General features: G+C 47.4%; 2 protein-coding genes across 3 annotated transcripts in view; one reads left to right on the forward strand and one right to left on the reverse strand.

The window, feature by feature from the left end:
• Positions 1-13,555, reverse strand: part of FAM98A (family with sequence similarity 98 member A) — a 582,326-nt gene that overhangs the window by 531,156 nt on the left and 37,615 nt on the right. The gene's annotated exons all lie outside the window — the stretch shown is intronic.
• The window catches only part of RASGRP3 (RAS guanyl releasing protein 3), a 79,946-nt gene that overhangs the window by 55,222 nt on the left and 11,169 nt on the right, over positions 1-13,555 (forward strand). The window contains 3 exon segments of the mRNA XM_049784237.1: positions 2,892-3,170; positions 10,397-10,474; positions 12,587-12,700. Of these exon segments, the coding sequence (XP_049640194.1) occupies positions 2,892-3,170; positions 10,397-10,474; positions 12,587-12,700 (471 nt within the window).

Here is a 13,555-nt window from a genome sequence, read left to right on the forward strand (position 1 = left end):
GTTCCCTGGCCATTCCCACGTACCTGCCACCTGTGTAAACTTGGTCTGTTGGGTCTCTGGGGTAGAGGTGCATAAATGAAGCCATGGTGTGTAGCTGCCTTCAGAGCCTTAATGGACATAGCAGGAGATGCACTACAAGGCTCAGAGCCTTGTGCGGAAACTGCTGTGAGTTTAACTGATTCTCAGTTGTTTCTCAAACTGAGCCATCTGCCATATTTATTTCCAGATCCCAATAATGCTTTTCCCTATAGAGCACAAAGGAGCATTTCATCCATATGGAACGCTGGCATTGTGCTTGACTCTGTACAATTTTGCTGGATGGGCAAGTCCTCTCTCAACAGGAGGCTGGGAAATGGAGAATTTGAAGAAAAGGATCATCTTCCAGACTAATGTGGGCAGAAGGAGGGCAGCTCTGGGCATGGTGTGACCAGTCTTTGGCTCTGTTCTACCTTCCTTGATATCAATTTTTTCTTTCCTTGTGTGTGTGTGTGTGTGTGTGTGTGTGTGTGTGTGTGTGTTGGGGCCACACCCAGAAGTTCTCAGAGGTTACTACTGACTCTGCACTCAGAAATTATTCCTGGTAGGCTCAGGGAACCATAAAGGGATGCTGGGGATTGAAACTGGGTGGGCCACTTGCAAGAAAAATGGGCTATTACTCCAATCTCAATTTTTATTTTATGGTTTCTTTTTATCAGACTGGTTCTGTTGTCTATAAAAAAAAAACAGGAATACAGGGCCGGAGTGATGGCACAGCGGTAGGGCGTTTGCCTTGCATGTGGCCAATCCAGGATGGACTTTAGTTTGATCCCCAATGTCCCATATGGTCCCCAGAGCCAGGAGCGATTTCTGAGAGCATAGCTAGAAGTAAACCCTGAGCATCACAGGGTGTGGCTCAAAAGGCAAAAACAAACAAACAAAAAATAAAAACACAACAACAACAAAAATGCAACAACTAGGAAAACAATGCTTCCCCTGTTCATGAAAATCACAACTAATAAACATCTCCTCTTCAGTCATGCTCCCACAGACTTACAGACTTTCTTTGCTATGGCGGTTGCCAGAGGATGACAATACAGTGTAGTGCCCCCTCTGCATTCCCAAACCAAGCACAGTCCAATGGGAGGAACTTTTGGTTGTTCATTTGGACCCACCTTGGACTTGGGGGTGGAAATCCCTCTGAGTGCTTTGAGAGAGCTAGTGATCAAACACTAGTATGGATTAGGAAGGTCTGGCTGCTGGAGCCCCCCAGATCCAGTATAACTCACATATCAGATAGGGAATAGCCAGGGACACTTCATTTGGGATTCAAACAGTGCATTCATTCCAAGAAGAATGAGCTCAACAGACAGACAAGAAAAATGGCTGCTCCAGAGGAAGGCAGGGGAGAGGGCAGTGGGGAGAGTAGGAGGAACACAGGGACATGGGTGGTGGAAATGTGCACAAGTGAAGGTGTTGGTCATTGTATGACTGACACTCAATCAGGAACAATTTTGTGATTGTGTATCTTGTGGTGATTCAATGAAAGAATTAATTTTGTTAAATAATAAAAATAGCAAGAAAATAATAAAAATAACTTCTAGGGCAGTGAAAAATACTCTAGGTCATCCTGATGATAGATATCTGTCCAAATCTCTAAGATGTACAAGAGTGAAATATATGCAAACTATACATTTGAGGTTCATCAATTATAATAAATATTACACCATATTAAAAATAAAAAGGAGATACTGGAGCAATAATGCAGTGGGGAGGACATTTGCTTTCAGTCATCAACCTGGGTTGGATCCCTGGCAATCTCATATGGTCTCCCTGCAAGCTGCCAGGAGTGATCCCTGAACACTACTGGGTTTTCTCCCCCTCACTAAAAAAAAAGACACAAGCTCAATATCTCAGCCTCATGCTTTTTAGGTTTAGAATTTCAAGTAAAGAGCAAAATAGAGTTCAATGGCTGTGAAGAATAATGAATTCAGCCGAACTTTCTCAAAAACTTGGGACCACCAGTCCACCTTCAAAAATCACTTCTCTTTTAGGAAAGGAAACTGAGCTCCCCCCACCACAATAGAGAAGACAAGTGACAGGGTTCAAGCCCACATGATTAAGCTACACCCTCCATGTGACTATCCTCACCCCTTATTGTCTCAGATAAACTCGCAAGTCATAGTTCTAATATCACCCTTCTTGGAACAATCACATTTCCAACACCACACTCTTGAATATCATACCGGATGTGCTTATATTGGTGGATTGTAACCATCCCATGATCCCTAAATATTTATACATCCATGATGTTGTCTTAACATGTCGGCAATCCCAACAGCAAAACAAAAGCAAAAAGTCCGTTTCTGTTCTGCATGAAACCAATAGGCAACTCTTCATCCAGGCCCTCCCTCCCTTTCTCTCCCCTCTTCCCTCTCTCTCTCTTTCCCTCTCTCTCCCTCTCTCTTCTCCTCTCCTTCTCCCTCTCTCTCCTCTCCTCTCTTCTCCTCTCCTCCTCCTCCTCCCTCTCTCCCTCTCCCTCCTCCCTCTCATCCCTCTCTCTTCCCTCTCTTCTCCTCTCCTCTCCTCTCCTCTCCTCTCCTCTCCTCTCCTCTCCTCTCCTCTCTTTCTCCTTCTCCTTCTCCTTCTCCCTCTCCTTCTCTTTCTCTCTCTCTCTCTCTCTCTCTCTCTCTCTCTCTCTCTCTCTCTCTCTCTCTCTCTCTCCCTCTCCCTCTCTCTCTCTCTCCACCTTTCTCTCTCTCCCCTCTGGTTCACATTCTCCTGCTATTAATGTTGGCCTCGTGTGGCTTCTCTCTGCAGCCAAGGAATTTCCTAAGCACACACCGCAGGGAGGGCCTTGGGGCTGGGCAGAAGGGAATGCACTCTGAAAACCTGCCCTCTCCATCTGTTCCCAGAACTGGAATGAAATGACAGAGCTGGTCTCCTCCAACGGCAATTACTGTAACTACCGCAAGGCCTTTGCCGACTGCGATGGCTTCAAAATCCCCATCCTCGGAGTCCACTTGAAAGACCTGATAGCAGTCCATGTCATTTTCCCAGACTGGACGGAGGAAAACAAAGTGAATGTGGTGAAAATGCACCAGCTCTCTGTCACCCTGAGTGAACTGGTCTCGCTGCAGAATGCCCTCTCCCCACCCTCGAGCCCAGCAATGGACCTCATCAACCTACTTACGGTGAGTTCCCAGGGGGGATCCCATCACCCCATAGTTGGGCCTTATTATGCCCCATGCAGATGGCACTGGCTGTTGGGCTTGAAGCAATAGGAAAGGAGGCAAAAGGCCATAGGAAACCAACTGTCCAGTAAACAGTTTTCTCAGCAATTTGGCAGCGACCATCCAGTAGGACTTTATACTACTTATATACTACTCCCAGGCCAACTGCCATCCTGTGGCAGTTACAAGGGGGTGGGATCCTTACATCTTCTCCCTTAAAGGGACCAGTAACACTCTTATGGCTGAGCAGGGGACATAAGAGTCTTGTTTCCTTATACTGGCTATGAGATGGGGTGAAGTCAGGCTTTGTGTGATGGGAGAAATCTTACAGGGACACCATCCTGAGGCTCATCAAAAACATCCTTGGGCAAGAAGTTTTCCTTGGCTTGAACAAGTGAAACTCTGTGCATGCAATGCTGGCTTCTAGCTTTTTAGAGAGGCCATGTCACATGCCCTCCATCTTCTCTCTGCCCTTTAAAACTCAGCTCCCTCATCGCCCTCCTCCCCTGTGTATTCACATCCTCCTCCATCTCTGATGGAAGTTTCACAGGTTGGTCCCCTCTTGGGTTTCCCTTGCACTCCCTGATCTACACTCCCCTAATCCTCCAGGGGGGTCCCAGGCTGGCCTTGGGGGCCCCTTCAGGGTTGTTGCTGCTTACATGCTACCTCCCAGCCTCTGACAAATATCTGGGCTCCTTCATATTACTCCACCCCAACTACGATTCCCTTCTGGCCCACACCCCAGATCTTGGTGTTTGCTTGGAAAGTTCCTTTTCTGCCCAGTGACCTGGCTCCAATTCCAAAGCCTCTTTTGATCTAGAACCTTCCCTGTCTTGCACTTCAGACTCACCTGCTCTAAAAGGGTCTGTCCTGTCCCCAAGGACAAACAAAAGGAAGGTAGCATTTGTCCTTGTAGCTTTTCAGCTGTCTTATAGTGCCCCCCTGCTTCTGGCACCGTTCTTGGCCCAGGAGCTCAGCAGAGGGGCTAAGAACTGCCTTGAGGAGCTCGGGGTGTGTAAAAGGAGAAATTATGGTCCCTTTCCATATTTTTTTTTCTCTGGTCTGCGCTCTGGGAGTGAGTAGATCCAGCCAGGGGCCTTTCCCCACAATGCCTGCTCTTGCAGAGCAAACAACTTCCCCACATGGGCGTCTAGTTCTGCAGCCACATGGGATTGACTGTTTCCTTTGTGGTTGAGAGATGCTGGAAATGGCTTCTCCCCCCACACCTCCACAGTGCCAAACGTCCTACAAACCCTCCTACAACCGCTACACGACAACCCAAGTGTGATTCCTGAATCTTCTCTCCTGTTCCTAGAATCTGAAGTTGTCTTTATCAAAGAACTGAGCCCAAGGTCAGTGGCTGTGAGCAGCTGCTGCGGTCCCAGCCGAAAGCAGAAGGTGGTCCCACCCCGTAGTGAGTCCCTAGGGGTTGAGTTTCTGTAGCAAATAGTAAACACACAGACAGGCTCCTCTGGGGGTTGGGTGTGGGAAGGGACGCACCCCAATCCAGACACCTGCGAATCTTCATTATCTTGGCATGTAAATCTGTTGCCATGAATAGGTACCCAGAGTTGTAGTCCAAATGGGCCTGAAGTCACAGTCTGCTGCATGTCTCAGGAACTGCTTGGCCTTGAGCCAAGGCCCAGACCATCTTGGAGGGGCCAAAGAACATTTCTCCAGTGGCTGTTGGTCATCCTGATTATGGGTCATGGGTAGCAGGGACATGGGCTGTATGTGTGCCAGTGAGCAACATTGTGACAGAGATGGAGAGAAAATAGGGAAGGATTTGAGGAGAAACTAGGGATCACAAAATATGACCATGTTGCTGGGAAAGGGAAATCAAAGAGGAAAGGTGGGTAGTGGGTATTTCACTTTGAGTTGCAGCTGGCACTGGTTCTTTGCTTAGGATCACCTAGGAGGATTACTGAGCCCCCACCAGGAGTGATCCCTCAGCAAGATGAATGTGCCCCCCCAAAGCAAAAGGAAAATTCTGTCACTCTGTAGTTCTCCCTGCTGATGTAAAGAGAAATTTAGGAAATCCTAAAAGGCAGGACCCTGGAGTATAGCACAGCAGATAGGTGTTTGCCTTGAGTGCCTTTACCTTACCAACCAAGGTTCAAGTTTTGGCATCCTAAGAGTCCCCCAAAACCTGCCAGGGAGTGATTCCTGAGTGTTGATCCAGGAATAACACCATAAGCACTACCAGATGTGGCCCTAAAAACGAAAACCAAAACAAAAAAATCCTGAAATGCAATTGTTGGTAACTACAGCCTAAAGGTCCCTGGTAGATGTCTCCTCCCCAGCCTCTGGTCTGTTTTCTCACCAATGTTCCTGCTTGCATGTTTGCAGAAAAGAGTTTATGTTCATCTGTGAGGTTCTTTCCAGTTATCAATGAGCTTCTGGAGGGGTGAATAGGGACCCCTAATCTAGAAGAGTAGGAACCCAATGAAGAGTTGATTCATGACTTCTGAAGTACTCCCAAAATAGCTCTTTCCATGTAATAATAGCTCCGAGTCCATCACTAAGGGAGTCAGATTCTATTTCGGGCCCCGTCCTGCCTCTCTCCACACCAGTAAAGAAGGAGAGTTCACGGAGTCGGGCTGGCATTTAACTTACTCTGGGACCAGGGAGGGACCCCATTGCACATCTGGGGCAATCCACCGAAGCCCCCCCAGACCTGTTGGGATTAGCTGCACAACGATGGGCGAGGCTGGACCTAAAGGCTGTGAGCAGCATCCAGGGGCTAGAAGCCATGTTCCATGCATAGAAACGGATAGCAATGTTCCGTGCCACCATGGCTAAGGGTGCACTGATGGATGCCTATTCTCTGGAGTTGCATGTGAACATCACGTCAGATTGCCCTCCCTTGCCTTCATGGATGAAGAGGCCAGAAAACCCGAGAAAGTCTTGAACTTAGCTAATTCTGGTTTGATCCCCCAGCACCCCACATGGTCCCCCTGAGTCCTGCCCAGAAGTAATCCCTGAGCACCTCTAGGGGTGACCCAACACAAATTACTACCCCCACCAAAGGGGACTCCACAAGAGATGAAGAAGCTGGACCCCATAAGGCCGGCAAAGGGCTAAGGTGTGGGAGGCCCTACTTGGGTCTCTCTCTTGCAGATACCTGCGGGTGGGAGAACACTCGCTCGCTCACATTTCTACTGCAGCTGTGGATACTGGCGCTCTCATCTCTGTCTCTGTCACTCTGTCTCTGTCTCTCTATCTTCCTATCTCTCTGTCTTTATGTCTCTCTTTTTTGTCTCTCTTTGTCTCTGTTTCTATCTTTCTGACTCTCTGTCTTTCTGTCTCTGTCTCTCTATTTCTCTGTCTCTGTCTTCCTGTCTCTCTTTATCTCTCTGTGACTCTCTCTGTGTGACTCTGTCTCTCTCTATGACTGTCTATCTTTCTATCTCTGTGACTCTCTGTCTTTCTGTCTCTGTCTCTATCTCTCTGTGATTCTCTGTCTCCTATCTTTCTGTCTCTCTGTGACTGTCTTTCTGTCTCTATCTCTCTGTGACTCTTTGTCTTTCTGTCTCTATCTCTCCGTGACTCTCTATCTCTGCCTTTCTGTATCTGTCTCTATCTCTGTATGATCTGTCTCTATCTCTCTATGATCTGTCTCTATCTCTCTATGACCCTGTCTCTATCTCTGTCTCTATTTCTGTGACTGTCTCTGTCTTTACCTCTCTGTGGCTGTCTGCCTTTCTTTCTGTCTCTATCTCTCTGTGACTCTGTGCTTCTGTCTCTCCCCCTTTATAGACACAGAGAGGAAGGGTCCACTACAGATTAAAATCTGTGATGTACCATATGGGGAGGGCAAAGGGGCTCCTGTGCAGTGCTCTGGAGGCCCCAAAGATCCTCCCAGTAATTTTCACCCAACCCAGGCTGGTGGTTCCTTGCAGGGCCTCAGGATGTTTGGAGCTGATCAACCCCCCGCAGTGCCCTGGTGACCACCAGTGGTGTTGAGTCCCTTGGGACCACTGTGGTGCTGAATCCAGGTTCGCCCAGGCTGAACCCTGTGGGATTGAACCCCGGTTGAGCAAACACAGACAAGAAGCACCATGGTCCCCCTGTGCTCCTTCAGCCCTGGCATGCCATTTTTATTATTGGCTTGTGTTTTTTGTTGTTGTTTTTGTTTTTGGACCCACACCTAGCAGTGCTCAGGGCTCTACACCTGGCTCTGCACTCAGGAATCTCTTCTGGCAGGCTTGGGGGGGACAGAAAGCTTATGAAATGCTGGAGATCAAACTGAGCCAGCTTTGTCCAGGCAAAACACCCTCCCTGCTGTGCTCACTCTGGCCCCTGGACATATATATATGTATAATGTGTATATATATATATACCTACACACACACACACACACACACACCACACACACACACACACACACACACACACACACAACACATATGTATTTGGCTTTTGGCCCATGCCCGATGCTGATGCTGCAGGGGTTACCTCCTGGCTCTGCTCAGAAATCACTCCTGACAGGCTTGGGGGGGACTAGATGGGATGCTGGGAATTGAACCTGGGTCTGTCCTAAATCGGCCACGTGCAAGGCAAATGCCCTACCGCTGTGCTATCTTTCTGGCCTTTAACATCATTTTTATCAGTGCAACCTGAGCCCTTTGAATAGCACAGAGCCTGGAGAGGTAGGAGGAGCACCTGGCAGACAGGTGGGATTTCGGTAGTTCCCCCTTTTTCATACAAGACCTGGAGAAGCCCCTTTACCCTGGGGACCAAACGTGAGCCTTCAAGAGCTTTCAAAACTCAAGCTTCTGGTTTCAGGGGACCCGAACACTCCGGATTCTTGGCGTGATATTTTTAGCCCCGATGGTGACTTTTACCCCACGGAGTCTATGCAAATGGCTGGAAAGCCCCTGTCCCCTCAGCCTCCTAAGCAAAGCAGCAAAGTTGTAAGAACTGTGAGTGAGTGAGTGGAGGTCGGGGGGCGGCCAAGGGGCACAGTTTCCTGGCTTGCAGACAGTCTCAGAGCAGCCCCCCCCTTGGTTCAGGGGAGCAGAGTCAGGACACCCCCTAGACAGGGAGGACACCCAGCATTTCCCAGGAGCAGCAGGTTTCCGAACAGGTTGGACAGAAGGAAATAGATCTGTGATTCCATGAACACGCTGCCTCTATTATTACACAGGGCAAGTGGGTTAGAGTGATGGCACAGAAGGAGGGCTGCCCTATTTGTCTTGCATGCATCTGACATGGGTTCAGTCTCCAGCACCCCATAGGGTTCCCTGAGAACCACCAGGAATGACTCCTGAGTGCAGAGCCAGGAGTAACCCCTGAGCACTGCCGGGTGACCTCAAAACAAAAAACAAAACAAAACAAAAATGGGGCAAGTTTGGTGCATACCGATGGACACTGGTTGGGCACTGGGAAGTGGAGAAGAGCTGGGCAGTGGGTGCCCAGACTTTGAGGGTCTTGACTGCAGGCCAAGCTCCCTGGGGCCCTCTGTGCAGCTCCCCCAAGTCATGACTTCAGTACCCCAGTCCTGGGAAGGTACTGCCATTGATCACCCATCTCCCTGGCCCCAAGACAGACGTAAGAAAGTTTTTTTCTGGGCTCCGGCTACTAAGCAGTGCAGGGATCCTTTGGAAAGCTCTAGAGCAGTTGTGTGGAGAGATGGCAACTAGCATGGGCACTGCCCCAGGGTGCACCGTTTCTGGGGATGAAAGCAGGTTGAGATTTCTGAGTGGGGGTTTCTAGTGAGGCACCAGCGGCTGAGACATAGGCCTGGACCCAGGTAGGTAGTGGTCTGGGGTTGCATGGCCTCCAGTGGGCCATGTGGAATCCACAAAACAGTGGGAACTACTGTCCACAGCAGATGGGTTTGATTTGGCCCTGGTGGAATAATAAAGATTCTTGTTTATATGGGGGGGAGGCTGGGGAAGTATCTCAGATGGTGGGAGACATCCGTGGCCCATAGGAAGTTCTGGGTTCCATCTGTGGCACTGCAAGAGACCCCCTCAGCATGAGTGTTCCCAGCACTGCCACCCCCCATAACTGTGCTATGATTTGAATCTTTTAGTATTGGGCTATTTATCAAATATAATTTTTTTGTTGGTGATGCCCAGGGTTCTGCACTCAGGAATCACTCCTGGCAGTGCTCAGAGGACTCTATGAGATGACAGGGATTGAACCTATGTTGATTGCATTCAAAGCAAACACTCTCCCCACTGTGATATCTATTGCTCCGGCACGCATTTCCTCTTATTGCCACAGTTTCTTTCAGGGCCTCTGTTCTTGGTTCTGGGCTGTTTCCAGATCTTGCTTGTGAATTATGCGACAATGAACATAAAGTGAACACAAAATGCACAAATGAGTTTTTGTGAACCGAGTTTTGGGGGCACTACTTCCTCTTTTACTGCAGGGGCTGGCTCCTGTCATTTGTGACATGGGGGATGATTTGTCTGCAAAATGGCAGAACAGCCAGAAGTAGGGGGCACAGCGAGTCAGGGAAAGGTGACCGTGATACTTGTTCTTTGTGAGTGGGATTTTCAGGACCCAACATGGGGCCATCAAAAGTCAAAATGTTATGTTTAAGGGGAAAGAAACTGGATACCCAAGTGGATATGACACAGTCTATGACCTGATGTGAGAAACCCTTAATTGAATATTGCTTTTAGTAGTTGGGACAGTCCCTAGGATGGGTCCTGTCAGTAGAAAGGAATTCATAAATATTGGCAGAATAAGTGAACCAAACAAGGGCTAGAAGATGACATTTTGCGTACAACACCCATCTCATGTTTTCATGACAGGGATGGAAGGATCTGGAAGTTTGGGGGGAAACTTCTCCTTACCGCTCTTCCCTTCACACAACACCCCATAAAATTTTTCGATTTTTTTTATTGGATTTTTGGGTCATACCCTGTGATGCTCAGGGGTCACTCCTGGCTCAAAACTCAGGATTTACCTATGGCAGTGTTCTGGGGGCACTATATGTGATGCTGGGGATCAAACCTGGATTAGTCACATGCAAGGCAAACACCCTCCCCAATGTCCTAACACTTTGGCCCCTAAATTCCATTTTTACATCTTTACCTTCCACTTATTATTTTGCTCTTGCCCACATGATCAACATGGAGTTGAAACAGTTAGGCACTTTTCAGCCGTGGTGAATGAAGAAAGAAATGAAACGATTCACCGTAATTCCTTCTCTCTTCTGTTTGGCATAGCTCTCCCTGGACCTCTACCACACAGAAGATGATATTTATAAGCTGTCACTGGTGCTGGAACCCAGAAACTCCAAATCAGTAAGTGCTGTCCTGGCTTGGACTCAGGACCAAACACTCGTGTTTGTCAGAGGCTAGCTTTGTGATCTAAAGCGCAAAGAAGTTCTTTTTTGTTTTGCTTGTCGGCCATACTTGGTGGTACTCAGGGGTTACTACTACTGACTCTGAGCTCAGGAATTATTCCTGGCAGTGCTCGGAGAATCCTATGGGAAAACAGGAATTGAACCAGAGCCAGATGCATGCAAGGCAAACACCCTACTCACTGTGCTATCGCTCCATAAAGAGCAAGGAAATTCTTTAAAAAAACCTTGGTAGTTCCCTTTTCTCAGATAAGGAGTTTAACCCTCAGAATGAGTTGGTTCCATATATCAGAAGCTAATAAAGCTTATTATATGTGATTACTATGAGTTATTGTGACTTTTCATGTGCTCTGGCCCCTCTAAGATGCTGAAAACTCAAAAAATAAAATCAAATCAAATAAAGTAAAATAAAAGAGAATGTTCATCAAAGAGAATTAGATCCTTCTTGTTTAAAACACTCCATGAAGGACTGTTACCTCCGGACTCAGGATCCATTCCACAAAGACCACCAGAAGACAAGCAGTAATGCAAAACAGCAAGGGAATTTATTTAAGGTTCAGCATCCTAGGATCACACAGCAAATATGGACCCTCTACTGAGCTCTCAGGCTCTTTTTATTAGCCATTGAGGGGGTTTCTATTGTTGAGCAATTGACCTTCAAGTTGATTGGCTATTGTCTAGGGTGTTTTAGGGTGTTTCATCCTTTTATCCATTTATGGCTAGATATCTAGAGTGGCATATTATGATTTATAATGCCTTGGGGTCTGCATCATTATTGTTGGAATAGAAACTCAGCCTTTATGTTGGAAACTTAGCCTTGTTAGCCTTAAGTAGAAACTTAACTTTGGGTTGACAAAATGGAGTCCCTTCTGCTCTAGGGAGATGTTTCTAAAATTCCCTTCTAGTTTCTAACAGGACCAGAGTAAGTACCAATAAGTATCAATAAGCACTTAGGATGCTTGCCTTGAACACAGCCAAACTGAGTTCGATCCCTAACATCCCATCAGGGTCTCCTGTGACTAGGCAGTAGTAAACCCTGAGTACCACCAGGTATGGCCCCAAAGCTAACTAACTAAATAAAACAAAATACTTCATTAAACTGAAAACTTGTCCAACCTATATTTGAAAACCATGATCATAATTCACACATCTCTGCTGATGCTCACCATACCTCAGACTTACACATAATTTATTGATGGCTGGGTCTGTCAGGAAACAGTGAGATTGAGGTCTTGTGGTATTAAAAGTCAACAAAGCTTGTGAGCTTTAGCAAGTGAACCATAACTTAGAAATGGTTTTCACTTTAAATAAAGATTTTATAACAAAATAAAAGGCTTGCACTGATGAAAATAAAATAGTGAATGGGGCTGGAGCAATAGCACAGTGGGAGAGCATTTGCCTTGCACACTGCCAACCCGTGTTCTATCCCCAGCATCCCGTAGCTCATAAGGAGTATTTCCTGAGCACAGAGCCAGAAGTAACTCAGAATGCTGTTGGTTGTGACCCAAAACCAAAACAAGCAAACAACAAAAACCAATAGAGATGTCTATGCTGCCACCACATATTGCACTAGGAACAACTTCTGAGCACAAAGTCATTATTATAATACATAAGTATTATGACTCTCAACTCCCCAGAACTAAAATAATGTTATCTGGTTTTCCACTGAACAGAATGCACTCACCAAAGATGCATTTCATCACCAACTAGATTGAGGGGCAAAAGATGGTAGATTGGGGGCCAGAGCAATAGCACGGTGGGGAGGGCACTTGCTTTGCAGGTGGATGACACAGGTTCAAACCTCAGCACCCCATAGGTTCCCTTAAGCCTGCTAGGAGCAATTTATGAGTGCAGAGCCAGGAGAAACCCCTTAGCATTGCCAGATGTGGCTCCACAGAAAAAAAAAGAAGGCAGCAATATGGTCTCAAAACAGCCACATAGAGAAACCATCTTGATTGTTAAGGAGCAAACATGCCCTTTCTCTGCCACTAAATGCATTAGATGTGATGTCCAAAAGCTGCAGCTGACCATGCCTTTGCTCCTCTGCCCACAGCCCACCTCTCCGACGACTCCCACCAAGACCGTGGTGCCCTTGGACTGGGTGTCAGGAGTGATGCCAAAGCAGGACCCCACAGTCATCAACAAACACATTCGAAAGTTGGTGGAGGTGAGTGGCTGGGGGCGGGGAAGAGAGGGTCGAGAGCGAGCCCTAGAAGACCCCTTTCCCTTTCCAGAATAGTCTGTGGTTGTGTAGGAGTGAGGCAGAAAACACACATTTATGGGGCCATAGAGATAGCATGTCGGTAGGGCGTTTGCCTTGCACGAGGCCAACCCAGGAGACAGTGGTTCCATTCCTGGCATCCCATATGGTCCCTGAACCTGCCAGGGGAAATTTCTGAGTGCAGAGCCAAAAGTAACCCCTGAGTGCCGCTGGGTGTGACACACCTCCCCACATAAAAAAGAAAAGAAAACACACATTTAGGGTGTAGGAGCAACTGAGCAGATACTTGGTGCTACTTCACATTGACCCAGAGGAAGAAACTTCCAGAAAGCCCTGTTCCTTTCTGCCCATCCTACTCACTTCTGCCCACACTCTCAGCTCCAACATCGCTCCTAGGTGTTTAATACCTGCTTATCCCAAAGCCAGAGTCATGGGGTCAGAATTTGACTCATTCCAAGCCCCTGTGTGTCATAAAATGCCAGGTAACTGGGGTGCAGCCAGGTCAGGAAAAATGGGGACAAGCCCGTAGATAGGATCCTTCCTCCTGCTGACTAGGTCTGAAGGCCTTGACAAAGAAGTAGATTAGAAATAGGGGCTGGAGTGATAGCACAACAGGTAAGGTACTTACTTGCCTTGCATTAAGCCAACCCAGGTTTGATCCCCGACATCTCATATGATCCCTGAGCTGGCCAAGAGTAGTAATTCCTGAGCTCAGAGCCAGAAGTGATCCCTAAATAGGACCAGTTGTTATTCAAAAACAATAACAAAAATGGCCTGATGAACTGGCAGTGTTTTGTGATG

The sequence above is a fragment of the Suncus etruscus genome, chromosome 12 (assembly GCF_024139225.1).
Source record: "Suncus etruscus isolate mSunEtr1 chromosome 12, mSunEtr1.pri.cur, whole genome shotgun sequence".
In the NCBI taxonomy this organism is placed as follows: Eukaryota; Metazoa; Chordata; class Mammalia; order Eulipotyphla; family Soricidae; genus Suncus; species Suncus etruscus.